This window comes from Struthio camelus, chromosome 17, assembly GCF_040807025.1.
Source record: "Struthio camelus isolate bStrCam1 chromosome 17, bStrCam1.hap1, whole genome shotgun sequence".
Taxonomy (NCBI): Eukaryota; Metazoa; Chordata; class Aves; order Struthioniformes; family Struthionidae; genus Struthio; species Struthio camelus.
In genome coordinates, this window is record NC_090958.1 from 12986107 (window position 1) to 13006475 (window position 20369).

Sequence of the window (20369 nt, forward strand, 5' to 3'; positions counted from 1 at the left end):
AAGCAGAGGCAGAAAATGGAGCAGAGAGAGTTACCTCTGGGTAACAGATTGGGAATGTTTATCGGAGAGAAATTGAGTAAGAGGTTAAACTAACTGAAGTGTTTTAGTTAGATCCCAGATCAATGTCCAGATGTGGGTTTTGAGCAGTGACCAAGGGGGCATGGTGTGTGCACATGCTCTGGGGCTTTGTATAGATCTCAGCCAGCTTGGCCAAGTTACACAGACCGGATGTTTTCCTCAGGCTGGAGTCCCCGCTGTTAGCACAGGCACATTTGCACACACGTGGTGTCGCACGCGCCGTCGGTGCACAGAGACGTACCTGGCTTTAAGGTGACTTTCCGTCTTGTCCAGGAGCAGACAGGGCCGGTCTGGACTGAGGCAGTTCTCTGCGCGAGATGGGCTCTCCCCTGCTGCGGCACACGACGCTTAGGGGTGTGATTTTGACTCTGCTCATTTGGGATATCAGTTGACAACTTAAATTTGTTCATACTGCTGCCTCTAGGCTAGCTGTGCTTTGCTGCGTATCCCCACGTATCCCAGCGGTAGTGCGGGAGCATCCAGTATCACTGCCTTTTGAGAAGCGTTGCCTCTTTGATTGTCAAGGGCTCAGACTGGAACTGTGCAGAGCCCACGAAGGAGGGGGAAAACCACCTGCCTGCCTTTGGCTGCAAAAGGAAACTCCCTGTGAATTGTACGTGGCGCCAGCTGTTCTCACTGCTCTACCCCGGGTGCTATTTGTACCGTGCCTCAGTGTCTGAGACCTAGAGTCTGGCTTGGCCCAGCTTACAGAGGTATTGGTAGGTCTTCCAGCGTCCGCTGGAGCTCTGTGCACCTTGCAGAAATAACGGTGTATTAACCGGAACGTGCACTCAAACCTTTGCCTCCAAAATCCCATGTAACCGTTGGCTATGTAATATAAGAGTTGCTCCAACGAGAAGGCTGGCTGAGGCAAAGATCCACGCTGTGACCACGTTTTCCAGTAACAACAAAAAATTACTGAGAAAGTTGCCAGACAGTTTTTGAGGCCAGTTGATAATCAGGTAGGTTTTTCTGGCTACTCTGACTGCTCTTTCTTGATCAACAGAGGTAGGGCACAAGTCATTCTAGGAGCGTGAAAGTGCCCAGGTTGCACTGCAGTAATACTCTGTCTTCTGCCCTGTTGTGCCTAGGAATTGGTGACCCTGTAGTGTTTGGGTGGACAGTACCAAAGTCTTCTGCAGGAGACTGGAGACTGCCGGTGAGCCGGGCTCCATGCTGCCAGAGTGTATCCACAGCAGCATGGCAACATCCCGCAGTTATTTCTGATATCGAACACAAGTTTTCTCTGGCTTTTCCCATTAAATATGTTATTGATTCCCTTTTGGTTAGTGCTAGCTAGGCTTTCTAATTAAGTAGTGACTTTAATTATACCACAAAGTGTATAACGTAGACCTTGATTATTAACACTAGCCCATGGGATAATTAAAGCAGGATCAACAGATCCAAAAGAAACAGAAAAATAAAAATGAGCTTTTCCAAAAACCTGCCTTACATTGAAAAGCCGTAATTTCCCTCTTGTTACATTTTTACAGTGTTTTTCTGTATATTAATTGTTGAAGACAAGTTCTTCACGACTGTCAGCACTAATAAACGTGTATTTAATGGAGTCTGAATTTGACTACCAGTGGAGCATGATAAATAACTGATCAGAATGTTGTATTTAAAGGCAGTAAGATTTGAAAGCGTTCCCCACAATTGACCTGCACCAGAAAATATACTTGACTACACAAAGAGCTTACCTACACTGGGTTGGATATTATATTAGCATTGACTAAAAATTAGACATCTAATTTAAGGTGGTCAACTAGGCTGCCTTTATAGTCATTGGTGAAGTAGAAGACGTGTGGTAGATGTGTAGTGTGTGTTGCTCTCTGGCGGCCTCTTCCCTCAGGAACCTGGGACAGCTAGTTTAAATGGGACTTCAGGCAAATCCTACCCAATACGTTAAATGCCCCAAGGCTTGAAAAAACAAGAGGAAATGTTTGTATGAGCAACACGTGTTGAAGAGTCATCTGCCACCGTGGGGAAATCGGGCCATGAGGCTAGAGGCAGCCCTGTTTTCGGCAGGGAGAACAGACCAGATGATCAAATAGCTGTTTTGCATCACTCAGTTTTTCTTATAGAGCCTAAGTGTGGCTCGTTGTGACCTGCCACGGTACAGGTGCCTTAATCACGTAATTGATTTTCTTTTTTTTAAAAAAAAAAGTATGATTTTTCTGAGTATAGTCATTTTCTGAACTTGAAAATGGAGAGCTGCAATATTTTCATAGGAGAAGGAGTGTTTCCTCCATACGAACAGCTATTTTGGGGTGCCGTCTTCAAGTTGAATGTATTATTCTTTCCCAAGTAAGTATATGTCCAAAAAATCTGGCTCACTGAGAGTAATGTTGCAGAAGCTTTACCCAGGCTCCAGCAGTGACATTCGGCTCGCTGTCTGTGCTGTGCTTTGGCATTTTAAAGCTTCTTTCATCTCCCTCCCCTGGGCCTGTTGCTGATTGTTGCCTGCTATCAGTTCCAGGGAGAAAAGGGTATTCCCGTAAATATCTCAACCGTCATGTTATGTTACACCCCATGATATCACATGAGAGGCTGAAAAGAGGTAACAGGACAAATCAGGCAGTGAATTCAGGTTTTTTTTTTCTTGAAAGTTTTCTTATGTGTAAATCAGTTAAACTAAAAGTACCTTATGTCCTTTCTTGGGGCTTTAGAGGAGTTCCTTGTAATGCTTTTAGTTAAGATTTTCCCCTTTTCTTGCTTAAAATGAGCGTGCGAATTTGATTCAGCTCACCACGTGAGGTATGTATTATCTCCAAATGCCTTCCTGAAGTAACTTAATTACCTAATTTCGGTGCCTGTGTAGAGAAAAACCCATTTTATCTGAATGAGTTGCGCAGTATAAGCAAGTCAAAGTTTCAGGTCAAATAATATAAAGGATTTTTAGTTGTTGTTTGTGTCTTTGCGATAAAAACATGAACAGGCCAAAATGCCAGACAATTTACTCTTCTTTCTGAAATAAAACTGAATTGCAGACTCGAGGTTGGGACAGTGTTTCATTTTAATGGTTTCAGTTCTTGCTTATTTTGCCCACGTCTCTTGTTTTGAGTGAATTTAGTGCTAGTAAAAGCAAGAGGCTCTTCAAGTTAGCCAGAGCCAGAAGTACATACTGTTGCAGGCCAGCAAATGTAAGCTCCCTGTCTTGGTCAGCTGTATCGAGATGCTTTCCAAGTTTTTGTTTCTCTGGAGTAGCACCTGCCAGCTAAGCTGCTTGATAGTTTTATGATGTTGAAGTATGGGGCCTCTGTATTTGCTGCTTCTCTATTTCTTTCTGAAAAATTCTTGGCTTCGGTTGCGTTGCCTTGCCTCTAAACCTTCTGCTGTGATCTCAAAAACAAGCCCGAGTCATACCCAGTCACTGTGTTGGATGCAACTCCAAGGGAGGTCCAGGAATTGCAGGGTCAGGCTGCTTCCCACGCCGTCTGTGGCATTCATTCCTTTCCCCAAATTCCTTCCAAACCAGCTGGCTACCGTAGCGAGAAATCGCTGTGCAGCTGAAATGAGGGCAGTGTTGGCCTGCATCCTACAAGAAGTCCTGCAGGAGCTGAACATCCCCTCCCAGAGAAGCGTCCTAGGCTGTGGGGGGCCCCGAGGCCCTCCTTCAGGCAGCCAGCACCAGGCTGCTCCCTGCTGCCGGGGCTCAGGGCTCTCCGCACGCCTACAAATGATCCGTGGTATGTGTTACTAGGTCTCAGAAATCCCAGGTGGTGCCCACTCCCTTTGTGCAGGAGAAAGAGCTCAGAGCATGAGCTGTGGTGTACAGCGAGTTTGCTGATCCCTGTGGTTCTTGGCATTTCTTGGAGTTTGGAGGAACGGTCTTGTTAGCCCTGGGGAGGTCCAGCTGGCAGACTCCATTTTGCACACACAACTTGCGATGGAGCGTCTAACAAGTTAAGGTATTTGAATGGCAAGGCTGCTAGGGAAAGCACGGCAGGCATTGTGTTCCTGGTGTCTTCTTTCTTTTTCATTCAGTGTGCAAGGAAACGCTCCGTCTTAGATGGCTAAGTTTGTAATTAATCTGTATTTGAGGCAGAGTTGCTCCTTGTGAAGAAGCCGCTGGCATGGGCTGCGATTTGTTAAGGTGAGATGCCTTTATATGTTGCTTTGAACACCTTTAATACGTTAGTATAGAAATGAAAATAATGCTTGGAATATGCTCCAAATCAGGGTTACTTATCTCCCCTCCCCAGGAGGAAAGCTGGGAGGCCTTGCTCTGCAGAAGGTTAACAGTAGTGACAGAAGAGGAGGCAACGTTATTCTCTGTTTTCTGGTGAGAATTGTAATATAATCAGTATATTGGGTAGAGGATCACTTAAGCGGTGATGAGAAACCATCCAGTGGAGGAGGACAGCAGAACTGGCTGCCCATCACAAAGGCACATCTCCTTATATGTCTGAATTAAACAGATAAAATGAGAACAGCCAGGCAAAATAGAAATCCCTTGGCCTAAGCAGTGCACCCACAAATTTTTGCGGGGCTGCGAGGGAGCAAGGTGTGAGTTAGCTTTAAACTGTAGGAGATTTCATCTCTAATTGTGCATTGCTTATGCAAAAGGCTGCCTGTTTCACAGCTTCTAGAAACTAAGCCCTGTGGAGTTGCGTTTTACCTGTGTAAGATGCCTTCAGATTGTCAAGTAGTTCCTTAATTAGTTTATATTCTTCTTTGCTCTAAGGAATGAGTATACTATTTATTCTAAGTTCCCAGGCTTTTGTTAGTCTGCATTTATGTATTTTGTCTTCAAAATGACCTAACATTGGGCTAGCCTCTGGGGTAGTATGCAACATGCCTTTCTGGCAGAGACAGTAGTTGAGACTTGACTGATGATAGAATAATATTAACAGCAGCAATAATAATTAAATAAAAGTGCACTAAAACACCCTTGGGTTCTGCTGCAAAGTTAAACTGTACCCCTAAAATTCCAGAGGAAGGGCATAAATTGCAGTTCTGTCTATCCAAAAAGGGAACACTTGTCTCATGCAGCAGCTGGAGTGAGCTTTCATCTCTTCCATGGATGTTTCATTAGGACACAGTTCTCCCAGAGGGTCACAGTGCAGTTTACATTAAACTTGAGATAAAAATGACACTGAAGCTTTGTTCCTGGATTTTCTACACTGCCTGAAAATAAATATATGGCCTACAGCTAATGCATTGGCTTATTGCCTCGGTGTTATTAACCCAAGCATGCCCAAGGGATGGGGAATTTGTATTCTGTTTGCTCATTGACGAGCACTCAACTCCTTTGCCTGACAGATCTGGGAGTCTTTGGAAGCAAAGGGGAAAGTTTCTCAGAACAAACGTTTGGAGCGTACTCAGGATGGAACAGGATGAATATGTCCGTGTATGGATGAGACATGAGGTAGGGCATCATTGTGGCCACAGCTTCAGTCTGCTGGGCAGATGGTTAGTGAGAATAATCTGTTCCTCCACTGCAGACCACACAGTTCTAGATTTCTTTCTGCAACAGCAGACTGTTTTCAGTCTCCAAACACTGAGGTAGAGACTTAAAAATTTCTATGGTTGGCGGAAGTAGGAAAAAGCGCCAGAGAACATAGAGTGGGAAAGGAAATGTGGCCTAAGCAGAGAGCGTTGGGCAGGAGCAGTGTGCGAGCGCTCAAGTACAATGGCCATGGATGCATGGATTCAGGAAAATACCAGCCTTGGCCCATCCGTATTTATGCCGAAGTACCTTGCTTGGCCTAGGATATGTGCCTAATTTCTGTCAACCTGAGTGAGAAGGAAGCATATGCTGATGTGTTTTTGTGAAGCAGGGCAAGAGCTTGTAAATAGAAAAACTCCCCATACGTAGAAGTGTTTGCTGCTGTGAAATGAGTACCCTAGTATGAACTTTGTGCTAGACAGCAAGGGTGCCTGGATTTTTTTAAAATTGTTTTTATTTCTAAATGTAACCAAAATTAAATTAAAATGCAGGAGTTTTCTGAAGTGCCTGAAATATTTAGAAGGTAAGAAAGTTTTGTTAACATTTAACTTCTAAATGCATGAAATTGTTTAATACTGGGCTGTTCTCCTCTAGCTAGCCTTTAATTTAAACAAAAGCTATGAAAGTGCAATTAGGCTCCAGTCCAGTGAAGCACTTAAATAGGTTCCTAGTTTTAAGTGTGTGAGTAACCCTAGCAAAGTTAAGGCATGCTTTACTTGAATAGGACACTTAACAAAATAGTTATAATACACTAAGAAGACTCCTGCAAGTATCACTGGGAAAGACCTGAAGAGGAGTGTTGTCCAAGCAGCACTGCAGCATGTGACTGTTCTCAGGTTTTGAACGGAGGTAGTTTGCCCAGTGATTTATTCTGTAGGGTCCTGCTCCGCAGTCCGTTGAGATCTTTGGATGTGCTCCACCACCAGCTGTAAAGAGGCTTAGGTGCTCAGACAACTTCCTCCCGCCTTCTCCTGAGCGAAGTTCATGCAGCGCGTGCACCTTCATTTGTCCTCTCTGCCCGCCTCTGAGGGACATGCCTTTTTAGAAACATATGGCTGCTAGTGCCAGTTTCTCTGCTCTGTCCCATAGAAAGCATCTCAACATCGTGGATTTAATACTCCCATTTTCAGTGCTAAATCAATGTTCTTTATGCATTTGTTCTTGGAACACCGGACTATTTGAACCATAATTCTTCCCACATACCATAAACTTAGTCTGTTTTCACTCTGACAGAAACCAATCTATTTAAAGCTAGAGAAAAATGCTGCAACTACTGTTTAAACCTTTCAAGGCCATTGCTTGTTAGTTCAGTTGGCTTCTGCATCAGCTCAGGACACCAAGCGCTCTGATTAGCGGGGCCACACTCCCTTTTTGGGCTATGACCAGCCTCATAACCACTGGGACAGCGGGATGTTAACAGTTTCTCGCTATGGCATCGGCAGAGCAAAATCAGAGGGGTTTACTCAGTTCATGACTGACCTCTTGTTTGCGTGTTTACTCCTCCAACTGCCCTGCATTTGTACACAGGTAGAAAGAAACATTCTGCGGCGTAACTGGATTTGACCAGAGATTAAAGCAGGTCTCCTGTGAAACGCGCTGGAGCCCATTAAAAAAAGGATTGTTTGCCAAACAGTGTTGTATGGCCTCCCGAGACCGTAAAAAACATTGTTAGCCGAAGTAATAGTGGGAAATGATTGCATTCCTCTATCCTCCTCCTCACCGCCACATGCAACGTGACCGCAAACCCTTAATGAAATCTGTGAAGAGCTCTGCAGTAGTTACCTTGAAAACTTTTTTATTACCCTACATTTCTAGATAACACTGTGATACTCTGCCTCTGTCCAGCATTAACAGTGCCAGCCGAGGGACCCAGATAGTCAACATTAAGCAAAGGTACCTTGAATTTTTAATATTAAATACTTGCAGTAAAATTTTAAATAGTCAAGGATAACTTTCTGTGTTTACATATTATTATCAGAATAATAAATAGCTTCAAGGATACAGCAACCCATTCTGTGCAAATGGAAAATAGTGAGATTACTCTTATACATTATTTATTGAAAATTATTCCTGTAATTTTGTCCACTCCACTGTATTTTTCTTATGTCTGCCCTGAACTTCAAGTGTAAAGATTGAGACATTGCCAGAGAAGGTGGTATCTTAAGATGTGTAGTCCACTTTTGGATATCCGGGCTGTTACCTTCTCACTCAACTGCGCAAAAGGGAGGGTTTTCTGAATATATTTTGCTGGCAAGAACTTGGAGTCAAAGCCCTGATAGTGTCAATAGGTAAAATTCCTCAAGTTTCGTCCTTTATTTAGCATCACTTCATTGATTTTCACTGATGTTTATATTCTACTTAGTTTTGAGTGCAAAGAGATCCCAAATCTCAAAGCAGAACTTTGCAAGACCAGCTTTTTGTTTATTTTTTTAGGACAACTCCTGTCGAGTTTTCACACATAAAGGATGCAAGCTAAAAGTCCAATTGGAAGAAGGACCAGGAGCTTCCAGTACTCTGAGGAATCAGATGACAAATCTTAAATATGCCTTTAGTGTCTAATAAATCACATAAAATTAAGCAGAATACATGTCATTTGGAATTTAGTTGGGCTCTTTTTTAAATTTAAGTGCGGTACCATTAAAAATAAGAATAAAGTCACGTGGGGGCTGTAGGTTCTTTGGGGATTTTTGAAGAGCATTTGAAAGCAGACTTTAGCTTCTCCACTAATTTCCAATCAGCCTAATGCTTTGTGATGCAGCGTGCATACAGCCACAGGCAGATCTGAATGGGCACACTAGGGGATAGAGTGGAAATTTCTTGCAGATGGTATTTCAAAACATATTAGTGATTCAAGTTAAGTTACCAACAAAAGACAAATACTTTTGACTATAGAAAGATCTGAGCATGAGTTTTTAGCCATTTTTCATGTTAATGAAAGGGCTTGTTTTAGAAGTGAGTGGACCTAGTTCTAGCGTTTTTATGTCTAAATAGATACAAATATTAGACCACGATGACATATTTCTGATATCTGCCTGAGAAAAGTCAGCAATAGCTCCCTGAGATATAGGGCCTCTTACTTTATATGTGTGGCAGCTCTTTTGAGGAGTCTAATAATGCAAATTCAAGGGGTTAATATTGTTTGCAAGCGGGGACCGCTTGTGTGTGTTAACCCTCAGTCCCTGATTGCCAGTTCTCAAGGCTTTCTACAGTACAAATCACATAAATTGTTTGAGGAGGGAGGGGAGGAATCAAGCCTGGTTGAGCAGTAATGGTATAAGAAAACAAGAGATCCATGTGTGTGTTCTGTCTTTTTTTTCTGTCCGAATTAACTGTACTGTGCACATCAATTAATCCCAGTTGCACAGGCCTGGAATTTTAAAAGAAACAAAAATAGACAAAAATGATTATCCCTCAGGAAACCCCTGTCCCAAGTTTCCTGTTGTAACTTCATGGAGAGCTTTATCCTATCTGAGGACCTGCCTTGAAATGGTTCTCTGTATTACAGAACAGAAATTCCTATAAATTTGGATTTTTTTTTCCTTGGGAAATGGGTTGGAGAAGAGAGAGAGTTCTAAGGTTTAGAAGGCTTTTATTTTAAAAAAGCTGCTGCTGTTCCTCATTCTGCAAATTGTTCAGGCATAAAGTCCAGTTACCCAGTCTGAGAATGTGGGAAATTCCTCGGAGCAGATGGGTGCTGGGAAACTCATGCCCCTGTTGCAAGGAGAATTAATGTAATGGTTAGGGCACAGGAGTTACTTTACGGGTTGATTTCATGTAGCACAGGTTAGTCAGCCTGTGCAGGCTGTCATTGTCCTTATTCCTCTGTCAGGGTGCATTTAGGAACCTGGTATCTGTTGAAAACCCTTTTGTTAAAGTTGTACACAGCAGCTTAGCGTATAGCTGCAGTTGGTCTGAACAAATCAGTTCCCACCACCGCTGATGTAAAGGAGCTTCTGAGAGGGGTTAGGAAGAACTCACTGGAAGTATACTGGAAGTATTCGAGATTAGCACAAGAGCAAAGATTTGGCCTGATCTCTTTCTGATGAATGCGTGTGATATCTTTCTTAGATATTTGAGTGCAAAATAAGAGAAAAGGGTAAGCAGGCAAGAGAAAAGAGCTGCTGGGAATTCCAGCAGTATGGGTTAGATTTAATATCGCTGCTTATTATAACCCTGAAAACGACCATGGCCATCGCTATGTACTGGAAAAGCAGGGGGGATGGATGATACTGGTTGACTTCCCTTGGTTCCCCTTTATTTTGAAGCACCAGAGCACCATGGGGTGAGGAACAGACCCATTATGCATCCAGGAACAGTTAGGGAGGTGTCTCTATTTTACTGAATTTCTTCTTCTTCAAGACTAACTGCTGAGGAGTTGGAGCAAGGTAGTGTAGCCAAGGGAGCAACTGGAGTCTGATCAAAGTCGGCTAAGTTGACCATTTGCAGACTGTTAAGTCCTGACATAGGAGTTTTTTAAACAGTGCATACAATGAAGGTGATCTCTTATACCTAGAGGAGCAGTAGAAAGGGCAATCATTTCTTTGGCATTACATTTTGTTCTTGCAGCGCCGTCATTCTGTTTGCTCTTTTGAAAAGAATTGGGCAGTAGGACTCAGAATTGGCTTTGGTTGCTTTGGTAAATCCTTGCTTTGCTGAGGACCCAAAAATGAATGGATACAGGAAGTCAGTATTAAAATACTGACAGGAGTGTCATAGTGCTTGCAGAGGTGGAGGAAAAACTATCCCGATTGATTTTGCTGTCACTCAGGGGAGGTAAAACAGTCGCCCTCAAAACCATTTGTTCATCAGGGTTGATGGCTTTATGGAGCTGCCTAGCAAGCTTGCAGCACCAACCAGGATTGCACCTTATCTTGTATCTGCACGTCCCCAGATAAATTCAGGTGAGGAAAAAGGAGAACGTGTTGATTTTCTTCTGTAATGATAAACCAAAATGAAAGCTATTCCACCAGGCAACTCCGGGAAGGAGTAGCCATGACGAAGATACCAGATTTTGTAGACTTTTTGTGAAAGCAACTGTGACTTCTTTTTAGATTAGTTGTAAATATAATGAGATATTTAGAGCATCAGTGTTCTGTACTAATGCTCCCTTCTTCACGTGTGTGAGTACTTATATTATGTGGTTCGTACAGAGTGTCATCCTTGATCTGAAAACAGAAGGAGAAAGTCAGAGCAAGTCTTGAACTCTGAAGTTTCCTTTTTTTTTTCCTTTTGGATAGGGGAGAAAAACCAATCCTCAATAGAAAGAGAATGTTAGGAATAATTCAGATAATACCATCTACTGAGAAGGAGAATCACTTAGGAAGGAGCTGGAATCCTCTGCCTGGTGGATTCAGGATTCATGAAGCTCATGAAGCAGGTTTTGTAGCCTGTCATCGCTTTTGCCACTGACTGGTCAGCAGTTGGGTCCCATGCTGGCAAAGGACGTGTTTGTGACTTGTCACATTTTCACTGTTGTGCCGGTGCAGAGCAAGAGGGTAACGCTAGTTTATTTCTACATCTGAAAAGTTTATATGAAATCTAGTAATAGCTGTAAAACCTCAGTGGCCTTCTGGAGAAAGAAATCAGGCATTGAGCTGGCCTCTAAATTTAGTGAGTTAGCTGTCTTAAGTCTTCTGCTGTTCCCACTGAAGTCACAGCAACATTTAGGTACTAAAAGGTAAGCATGAATGTGAGATTAATCTGAGCTTTGGGTTCAGCTGGGGTCACAATGCACACTGACCTGGTAGTTAAAAGCAGTATTTGCTAGCAGTAATGAGCAAGGATTCCGTCATCTTTTTTAATGTTTATTTTCATCTGTTCATTGACCATATGCCCAACTAGTGGCTGTTCCTCCTCTTTCTCCTGCTGCGGCTAGAAAACAACACAGACTATTGTGCCGCCTTCCCAGTATGGAGCAGGTTGGGTTTGCTTTTGTGCTAGAACTGCAAAGGAGGTTGCTGCAGGCCCAAAGTTTGTGAAGGAGAAAGACTCACTCTCATCTCCATCCCAGTGGTTCACTGGAAAAACATATCCTGTATTATATACTTTAAAGATTCATGAAGCAGCTTTAATTTTGTTTGCATTTCTTCCTGAAGGGTAAAGTTGTCAGAAAGCTCTAACCGTATTGCCAAATCCATTTTCAAACTCAGTATATTAAGGTCTGCAAGCAAAACTCATTTTTGATGTTAGCAAGTATACAGACAGGAGAGGAGGCAGGAGAAAGGGACTAGGAAAGATTTTCTTTCCCTGGTAATCCACTAAAGTACCAGCACTGCTGTAATGCCAACCCCTCACAAAAAATAGTACAACTCCAACGAACTGGAAGACCAGCTCTGATAAAGAGGAGACTTCACACATTTCTGTTGGATCAGATACTAATAGAGCAAAAACAATCAAGGAATGAACGTTTAGACAAAAGATTTCCTTCCCTCTTCTGCCTGCAAGCCCACAGGGCTGCCATGAACAGGCTGATGTGCAGCTGAGAAGCTTTTGTTTTCTCATTGCCCCAATTTCTAATCTGCAATCTTTCCTTTGGTAGTTTATGATTTTTTTGCAAGGCTCTAGTCTGTCAACTGAGGAGTCTTTCCTGCATCCTTGTGCCTGTGTAGACAGTGCTCACAGTTGGTCTTAAGGGCCTGGGAAACGTTAATCTGAGAAGCCAGTTCTACACAAGGGAAACCACAAATGAAAATCTCCAGAGTAGAGAAAAAGGATCGGACATCCAGCGCTCTGTCATGTGCAAAGGAAATACCTCTGGGTTGCCAGCCAGGCTCTGTAGTAGCCAATACTGAGCAAAACCCCTCAAAGACTCTTCCCAAGACAGCAGTGGGATGCCTCAGACTTGAGTCTCGGTGTGTTGTATGAAAGGTGCCTGAAGGCTGTTTCACATATCAGGTCTAATCCATCCTCAGCTGGTCCACAGAAATGATTAGCTGTGGCATCATCAGCCTTTGCTTGGAATCGCTAGTCCTAAGTGCATCTAACGGTGTTTTTCTCTCTGTAGCACACACGTTTGCCCTGGAGAGAGGCGTTGGTCCTCGTGCGGACCTGAATGCACTTGCCGGGTGTGCACTGCAAGAGCTGATGAGAGCTCACAATACTAACGTAGGGTCACAGTAATAGCATATGTGAGCAGTGCCTGGCCAGCTAGACCATCGCTAACTGCCACATAGCTCAAATCTCTGCTCTGGGATAAGTTCTTCTGAACTCAGTAGTGTTAGACAGATGTTAACGAGGATTTGACTTTCAATTATTGTAATTGTCCTCACTCAGCCAGTAGCTGCAGTTCGTAAGTGATCAGACATACAGCAGGAAGACATGGAGAGCTTGGCAGGGCTCCCTCTTCCCTGGCAGAGCGCTGGGCTTAATGCGAGTGCTTTGCATTCTCCGAGCATGGCACTGAGCCTTCGCGCCGAGTGAAGGGCTGTCTTAAACACCAGTGCGCTTTACTGCCAATTGTTGGTGCTGCCAGATATGGATGATTTCTTACGTTCTCAACTAAGTTCTTTCGATGATCAGGTTGACGCTTGTAAGCGTCTGTCTTGCTGGGACACCTTCATGCAGTTTGAGGTGTTCATCTTCTGACTACTTTTCATCTCAAAAGAAATGTGTCTAGTTTGATGTTATGCTTCTCCATCTGTAGTTCATAGGTTTCCTGCCTAAAGATTTCGCTCCACCTTCAGACTTCTGCTCCAACCATTTTCTGAGAGGGTGCTTTATGCCTTATTAAAACTAAGTAGGCTTTTTATGGCCTTACTTTTTTCCTGGGACATCTCTAGAGTGATCTCTCATCTGTCGCCATTCCTCAAGGCCAAAGTCAAGGGCTGCCCTGAGGACTTCACATGTCCTCCTGACACTCTGACTTGTCAGCATTGCATCCAGGGAAGAGCACATTGCTGTGGGAGGGGAGGATGCTGCTCTGTTTTGCACTGAAAGTCAGTCAAATCAAGTTAGTCTGATATGCCCTGGAAGTCAGAAAAAGCAGAACTTCATTTTCATGCTTTCTCATTCATGTTGGCTTTCTAGACGAATACACGATTTTGTTTGCAGCCTGGAGATGTCAGGAATCTTGAATGTCACCAAAGGCAGGTGGTGTAGTTATGTAGTTAACTGGGCATCCATCACAGGTGAGAAGTTACAACCAACTGGCGAGGACGTGGCAGCTACCACAAGCACGTATTCCAGTGACACAAGCTCTAAGATGCCTAGAGGCAAGTATAATTGTCATGCCCATGCAGCAGCTCAAGGGCTACTGTGTCCTTTTGTGGCTGAAATGCCTTGTGTTCAGCTTGCCACAATAACACACCCCTTCAAATGAGGACAAACAAAGCTTTTGGATCTTGGAGTGGCTTTGGGTTGCCAGCAAACAGCAATTAATCAGTAAAAAAAACATTCATTGAATTTGTTGAAAGTTATTGCATAACATTTATGCCCTAAGATTGAATGGCTCTGATCAGGTGTTACTGAAGTTGTTTCTAAGAGTTTGTGCTGTGCTGTGCACGTGGCACAAGTGACTGGGTTCTCTATTGCAAGGCACTCAGTCTGTTGTCAGCATCCCAGCAGGAACGAAGTTGTTAAGGCATCCTAACGGTACGGTGGGCATAGTCGTTCTTTGATGGTGGAGCATAATTGCATGTGACTCTTACTACTGTCACTGTTTGGCTTAGAGTGTCAATTGCTGGTTAGGGTTTCTTGGAATGAAGGAAGTATTAACTGTAAATTGCTGCGGCTGGTATCTAATTGCAGAATACATTGGGAAGCGCTTGGGCGCCAATCCAACAAAGTACTTAAGCACCCACTGATTTTTAAGAGAAAGCCCATTGCCTGAGATTGCTGGTGTTCGCAGACATCCTCTGAAGCGTTTGTTAGTGGACCAGTACTTTTCCCTGACTACCTCAGTACATCCAACTCATTTTCTGAAGTGGCTGAAGGAGGTGGGAGTCCAAGGTTGACTGGAAATCTACAGGAAATATCCTCCTAAATCACTGCTGTACTTTGAAAAGTTTACTCAGCTGGACAGCTTGTTTTGCTGTTCTTCAGCCTTTCTGTAATAGATAAAATTATGACAGCTTTTTAACCTTTGCCAAATTCCAAAATCTGCTTTTGTTCATCTAGATGCTCCTGTTGCAATTGAGTTACCCTAGATATTCTAATATGTAATGTTTGGAGCACTCTTTCCAAATACAGACATAATGCAGTTTTTCAGCTATGGCCCGCTGACAGAGAAGGAGGAGAATTCACAGAAGGAAGGTTATAGTCAGAAGTGACAAGAATGGCTTAACCCAGGAGGGATAATGAACTCGGAACAGCCTATTATCAAAAGCAGCCCAGTGGTGCCCTGCGATGTGGGCAGTCATTGAGCACCAAGGCAGGAACAGAGCCTTGTAAACAAGCGATCACATAGAATCGCTCTTAGGGTAATAGTGCATTGATTTAATATGAAGAAAAACAGTTAGATCAAAAGCAGAGGTTAGATTTAGATATTCTGGTTTTACATGTTGAGTTGGAAATACTAATCTTCTCAGAACATATGTGGGAGGATAGAGGAATAGGGTTGAGGATTAGCCCTACCCAGTCTGTTAATCTGGACAGAAAAATAGGTGTGGGTCCCCAGGCGTCCCAGTCCACTTATCAGGAAAAACAAATATTTCTTCTTTCAGAAAAGCTCAGCAAAATTTCATGATCCGAAGGCAAAGGGAGCCCAGCCTAAACCACCTGACCTAGACCTGAGGTCTAACACTATTTCAGTAGTTCCCAAGTGTTTTCTAGCCAAGATACTTTGCTCCTTCTACTACTACTGCTCTACTTCCAACACCTGTGTCCGTCTTCTGTTGCCCTTGCTTGCTGCTCTGCATTGCAAGTGCTGTTTTTGCTGTCCTCTCATTCTCCCTGTTCCTCCTCCTCCTCGTCCTCCTCCTCCTCTGCCGCAGCATCCCTTCCTCTCCCCAGGCTTCAGTGACACTTTTCTTTCCTTCCCTTCTTCCCTACTGCTCTGAGTGCTGATGCAAGAGACATGGCCTGGGGTGGGCTCCCTCTGCCTCGCTTTCCCTGGTGATGCACCAACTAGTTGGTACTGGTCTGATGTACTGAGATGCGATTTGCTGTGGCCTGCTGATACAAGTGAGGCTCTGAGGCAAATTGCTGCCAGATCAAAGATGTCCTTCATCAAGGGAAATCTTGCAAGGTCCATGCTTTTACCTGATGGCTCTTTTCGTGTTACGGAAATATTCCTGATGGACTTCTTTGATACGTTGGTGTGGTCAAGAGGAAAATCACATTCAAAGAGAAATTCAAAAAAGAGGCTATATCAGAGCAGTCACGGCTCCTGTAAAACTCTGTCCTTGTTCTGGGTTTATTTTTAGATTGTGTACGAATCCTACGTAGAAGTTCGACCCAGTGGTCTTCTTTATGGTGCAGGCCACTAGCAAGCAGCCGGGAGGTAGCCATAGTAACGCCATAATCAATGCCAAGTACTCCAGGTCTCTCAGCAAATAGTGCTGGGATGAGTAGGAATTATGAATAATTGCTCTTTTTTAGAATTCATAACCGACTTCCAGAGGTTACTCAACAGTCAAGCGGTTGCTCTCCCCCCACATCCAACAACTGTGGATAGTGGGGAGAAAAGGGATCATTATGCCAAAGTAATGAGCAAAGAGGTCAAAAAGTTTGATAAGAGCAGGAAAAGTCATTTCCTGTGATATATCATTAGCAGTATTTTAGAGAGCAGGTTTAGTAATTGCTATGGTAATTCTGAATGACTTTTGACTGTGAGAACATGTAGGTAATTTTTTTAAGTTAGCATCTTTGCTAGTGGGAGAGAATTTCATTAAAACAAAGCAGCGGGGTGCAGCAGAGGGGCACGGATGGGGCCTGGGTGAAGCAGCAGTTTAGCTCCGTGCAGCGTGACTTTGCAGATCCCTCCTCCGGGCCTTAGTTTTTCATCTCAAAATGGTCTATGGTGACTTGTATGCATCAGTGAGCAAGCACAAGAGGGAACTGGGAATCTCAGGAATTAGCTGGATACCAAGGTGGTATCTCAGACAGGACAAATCGGTTTTATAAATATACCATTGTAGGCATGTCTGCACAACAAACGAGCGTTGTGTGTCTGTTACTGCTGCACAAGCAATAAAATCAGTAATGAAAGCAAATGCTCTTTGGGCAAATCCAAAGTTTGCTGGAGTAGGTCCTGGTTGTATGAGCATGAGATCTAACTCGGAGCTAATGGCAGGACTTTGGAGGTTCCCCTGGGAGCACAGGCAAGACACAGCGTGGTGGGGTTTTCCAGGGCATTTTAGAGCAGAGCCATTGATATCCCCAGGGTTTTCCTGAGAAGCTTTTAGCTCTCCAGAAACTGCGTTCCCCTACAAATCTGTATCTGTTTTCACGGAGCTTATGAAAAGTTAGCTGCCGCAGCTGTGCTGCTTCTCTTCACCTTTTGCCCGGTCTTCCTTTGCACTCAAATGAAGCTCGGCTTTGGGGCTGCCATTTATCCAGATAGGTTAGAAAGAACAAGGCGGCAAATCCATGTGTGCTGGAGAGTGAGGGAGGATGGGAGGACGATGTTCAGTGTTTTCTTGGAGCTTCACTTCTCCCTTTGTTCCCTCCAGGTGCAAACAGATGACTTACCCCGATGACCTGCCCCAGATCTCCGTGGTCTTTATATTTGTCAACGAGGCGCTGTCTGTCATCCTGCGCTCCGTGCACAGCGTTGTGAATCACACCCCGTCACACTTGCTCAAAGAGATCATTCTGGTGGATGACAACAGTGACAATGGTGAACTTTTCCTCTCAGTGCTGCGTCCTGTGTTCCTAATGGACGCGAAATGCAAATCAAAGGGAGTTTAGTTACTTCAGGCTTGAGTGCATTTTTCTAATGCTGGGCTGAAGTAGTATTGAGTCACCTGCATTTAAACAGCTGGGGGAGGAAGGTTGTATGTGCAACCACTGATTTATGGCTAATAAGCCCGATCATAAGTCGATGTAAATTAACTTACGTCCTTTGAAGTCCGTAGAACTTACAAGAGTTTATATCTTTGATGAGTTGGTCAATAGGCTAATTTCACAAAGCTGAGAATAAATATTAATTATTTATATAACAAGTAAACATTATGTGGTCAAACCCTGCTAATTTCATTGGAATTCCTCACAGGATAAATGACGTTCCTACAGACAATCTTAATATAGAAACAACCCTTTTCTCCAAATTTTCAGCTCCAGAAGAATATCATCATTAATAGATCAAAAGTTTAAATTCTGCTTCCAAAGAAAAGTAAGGCTACAGATTCTCCTTAAAGATAGTTTCAGCTCTTTTACATGGAAGCACACCCTGCTTTTGATTGATTTATATGGGTGTTAATAATGCCAGATTTTACTTCTGTTTGTTTTTTTTTTTGGTGTAGGAAATAAATTAGATACGAGAATGAAACAACAAAATGGACACGGAGCACCTGCAACTTGCGGGTCATGTAATTCATTAATGTAAAAATAGCACTTCTGTTAACAGCCATCAAAGCAAAAACACGCATGAGCATGTGTAGGCTGCTAGCGATGAACGTGTTTTCAAGGACACTGGGGCAAGGAGTGCCTGTAGGAGGCAGGTGGCTAACAGTGTTGTTGTGTTTCAAGTTGTTAGAGCTTAGACTCCTAGAACTATTGCAGCTTCTCAAGTCATATTTGTTAAAATAAGGCTTCAAGTTTAGCGTTTCCTCTGCTACTCAATAGCTTTAAATCTTTCAGTTTTTATTTGCTGTTCTTTTTCAAGAACTCCAAAGAGAACGGAGGACTGAAACAAACCATTAAAACACAAGTAAGCCCCGAGACATGTAGGTTTGAGAATCCTCTTGTCCAATTCTGCTTTCAGTTACAGCAGTGTAACCTATGGAGTAAATATCGAGGACTGCAAAGTGCTTCAGTCAGCATAGTACAGAGATTTGGACTCACGGTGTTTCTTAGCACGCTCTTATGTGGCTTTTCTCCGTCATTCTTCTAGATAACAGGAGATTTGCCGGATGTTTGATTTGGATGGTGATGATTCTATTATGTTATAGATTAGAAAAATGAGGTTTCTCATGTCACGGAAGCTTCTACTGGTTTTCTTGATAAATATATTTGAGTAAAAGTCTCATGGCAAATAAGTTGTAGTGTAAATGGATTACTAAATTAGACTGATTGTTTTTTTTAAATATGTAGACCATTTTAGTAATTTACCTGTTTATAAGCCTATTGAAATGAAGCTGAATAAAGGAGTGAATGAATTCTGCCCTATCTGTGGTTGAATGTCTGTAACTGAACAGAGAAAAAGGAATCTGAAATGTTCCAACGTCCGTTTAGTTTAGAGAGTAAGAAGCCTGGTGTTGAGGAGTCTTAACTATGTTTAAGGGGAACCCTTTACAATTAAGGGAGATTGATTCTGATCTGAATTAGGTCTTGACCCAAAATCCATTGAAGTTATTTGTCAAACTCTTACTCTTCAGCATAAATCAGAAAAAATCCACCAGTGTCTTCCATGCTATATAGCCGTAAGGTCAGAACTGCTCCTGTAGAGGCCACTTGCAGCCTACTGGAAATGATCAGAGAGTTAGAACAGTAATTATTTAAAAATATTTAGACAAACTACCTCTCTAAAACAATATGCATACCCTGGAGGCCGTATTATACCTGTGTGAATCTACAGTAACTGCTCTGGTGTGTATAGGATTTCTCTGAGCTGATACTCCGGGAACTGATCCCTGCTACAGTTGCAGTTCTTGGTTTGTATCTGTGAAGGTGACTAAAGATTTGGGAATGTTTAAGGATTTCTTTCCCTATCTGTTGCAGAATAAATCAGATTTAAGTGTAATATCACAAGGCTATGTTTTTTTAATTCTGAATATTTGTGTGTTTCTTTGCCCTGCAGTTGAGCTAAAATTTAATCTGGACCAGTATGTCAATAAGCGGTACCCAGGCCTGGTGAAAATAGTGCGCAATAGCAAACGAGAAGGACTGATTCGAGCCAGAATCCAGGGCTGGAAAGCAGCAACCTCTCCTATCGTTGGTTTCTTTGATGCTCATGTTGAGTTCAACATTGGTTGGTAAGAAGTTTTGAAGGCAATGGTCTTGTCTTTTGCATTCTGTATTCCCACAGGGAGAGCAGTACCATTACACAGTGCCCTACCTCTCAAAGGCTGTAAAAGAGAATTGCTCAGCCACAGGGGAGCTGAAGAACTGCAGGGATGAGATGGCTGTAGGCTGGTGTTATCACATTAGCAATTATATTTGAATAATACTCTTGATTGTTGCAACAGCACTGACGGTCTTCTGCAAGAGCTGCAAGATCCATTAAAAGCTGTTGCCCCAGCTCTAGTGCAACTCAGTGGAAAAGGAAGCCGTTTAAACCGCCAGGAACCAGAGGCCTCAAAGCAGGCAAATGGGGAAACACCTTTAAGGAGGTTCTGAGCTCAAGGCAGATGGATGCTTTCAAGTATTTGTATTTTTATCTTTGTCATTTTCTAACATTTCTTCTTAGAAAGTCGAATACAAACCCGATTTCCTCAAAAGTTTTCTTGCATTTCCGTTTGAGGGAAACATTGAATTATCTCCTCTGTTTTTAATGGGGCATGAAATTAGCACACCTTTCCTCATCCCCTCTGTTTTGCATGGGAGCGGTGTTATCTCTGGTAAGCACAGTTTTCAGCTTAATGGGCCAGACCTTCAGTTGGAGTAAATCTTTACAGCACCACTCAGTGGCCAATATTTGGCATTGCTGGAAGTCAGGCCTGAAGGAACTGATATGTACGGTCAGCTGAAAAAGGGCTATTGGGACCTGCAGTATGTAAAATGTGTATGTTTCAAAGTGGGG

General features: G+C 43.1%; 1 protein-coding gene across 7 annotated transcripts in view; it reads left to right on the forward strand.

Annotated features, from left to right (window-relative positions):
* Positions 1-20369, forward strand: part of GALNT9 (polypeptide N-acetylgalactosaminyltransferase 9) — a 454657-nt gene that overhangs the window by 333505 nt on the left and 100783 nt on the right. For all 7 annotated transcript variants that reach the window (XM_068911122.1, XM_068911123.1, XM_009666684.2 and 4 more), the window contains 2 exons: positions 17140-17306; positions 19428-19602. In XM_068911122.1, coding sequence (XP_068767223.1) covers positions 17140-17306; positions 19428-19602 — 342 coding nt within the window. The remainder of the gene's footprint in view (positions 1-17139; positions 17307-19427; positions 19603-20369) is intronic.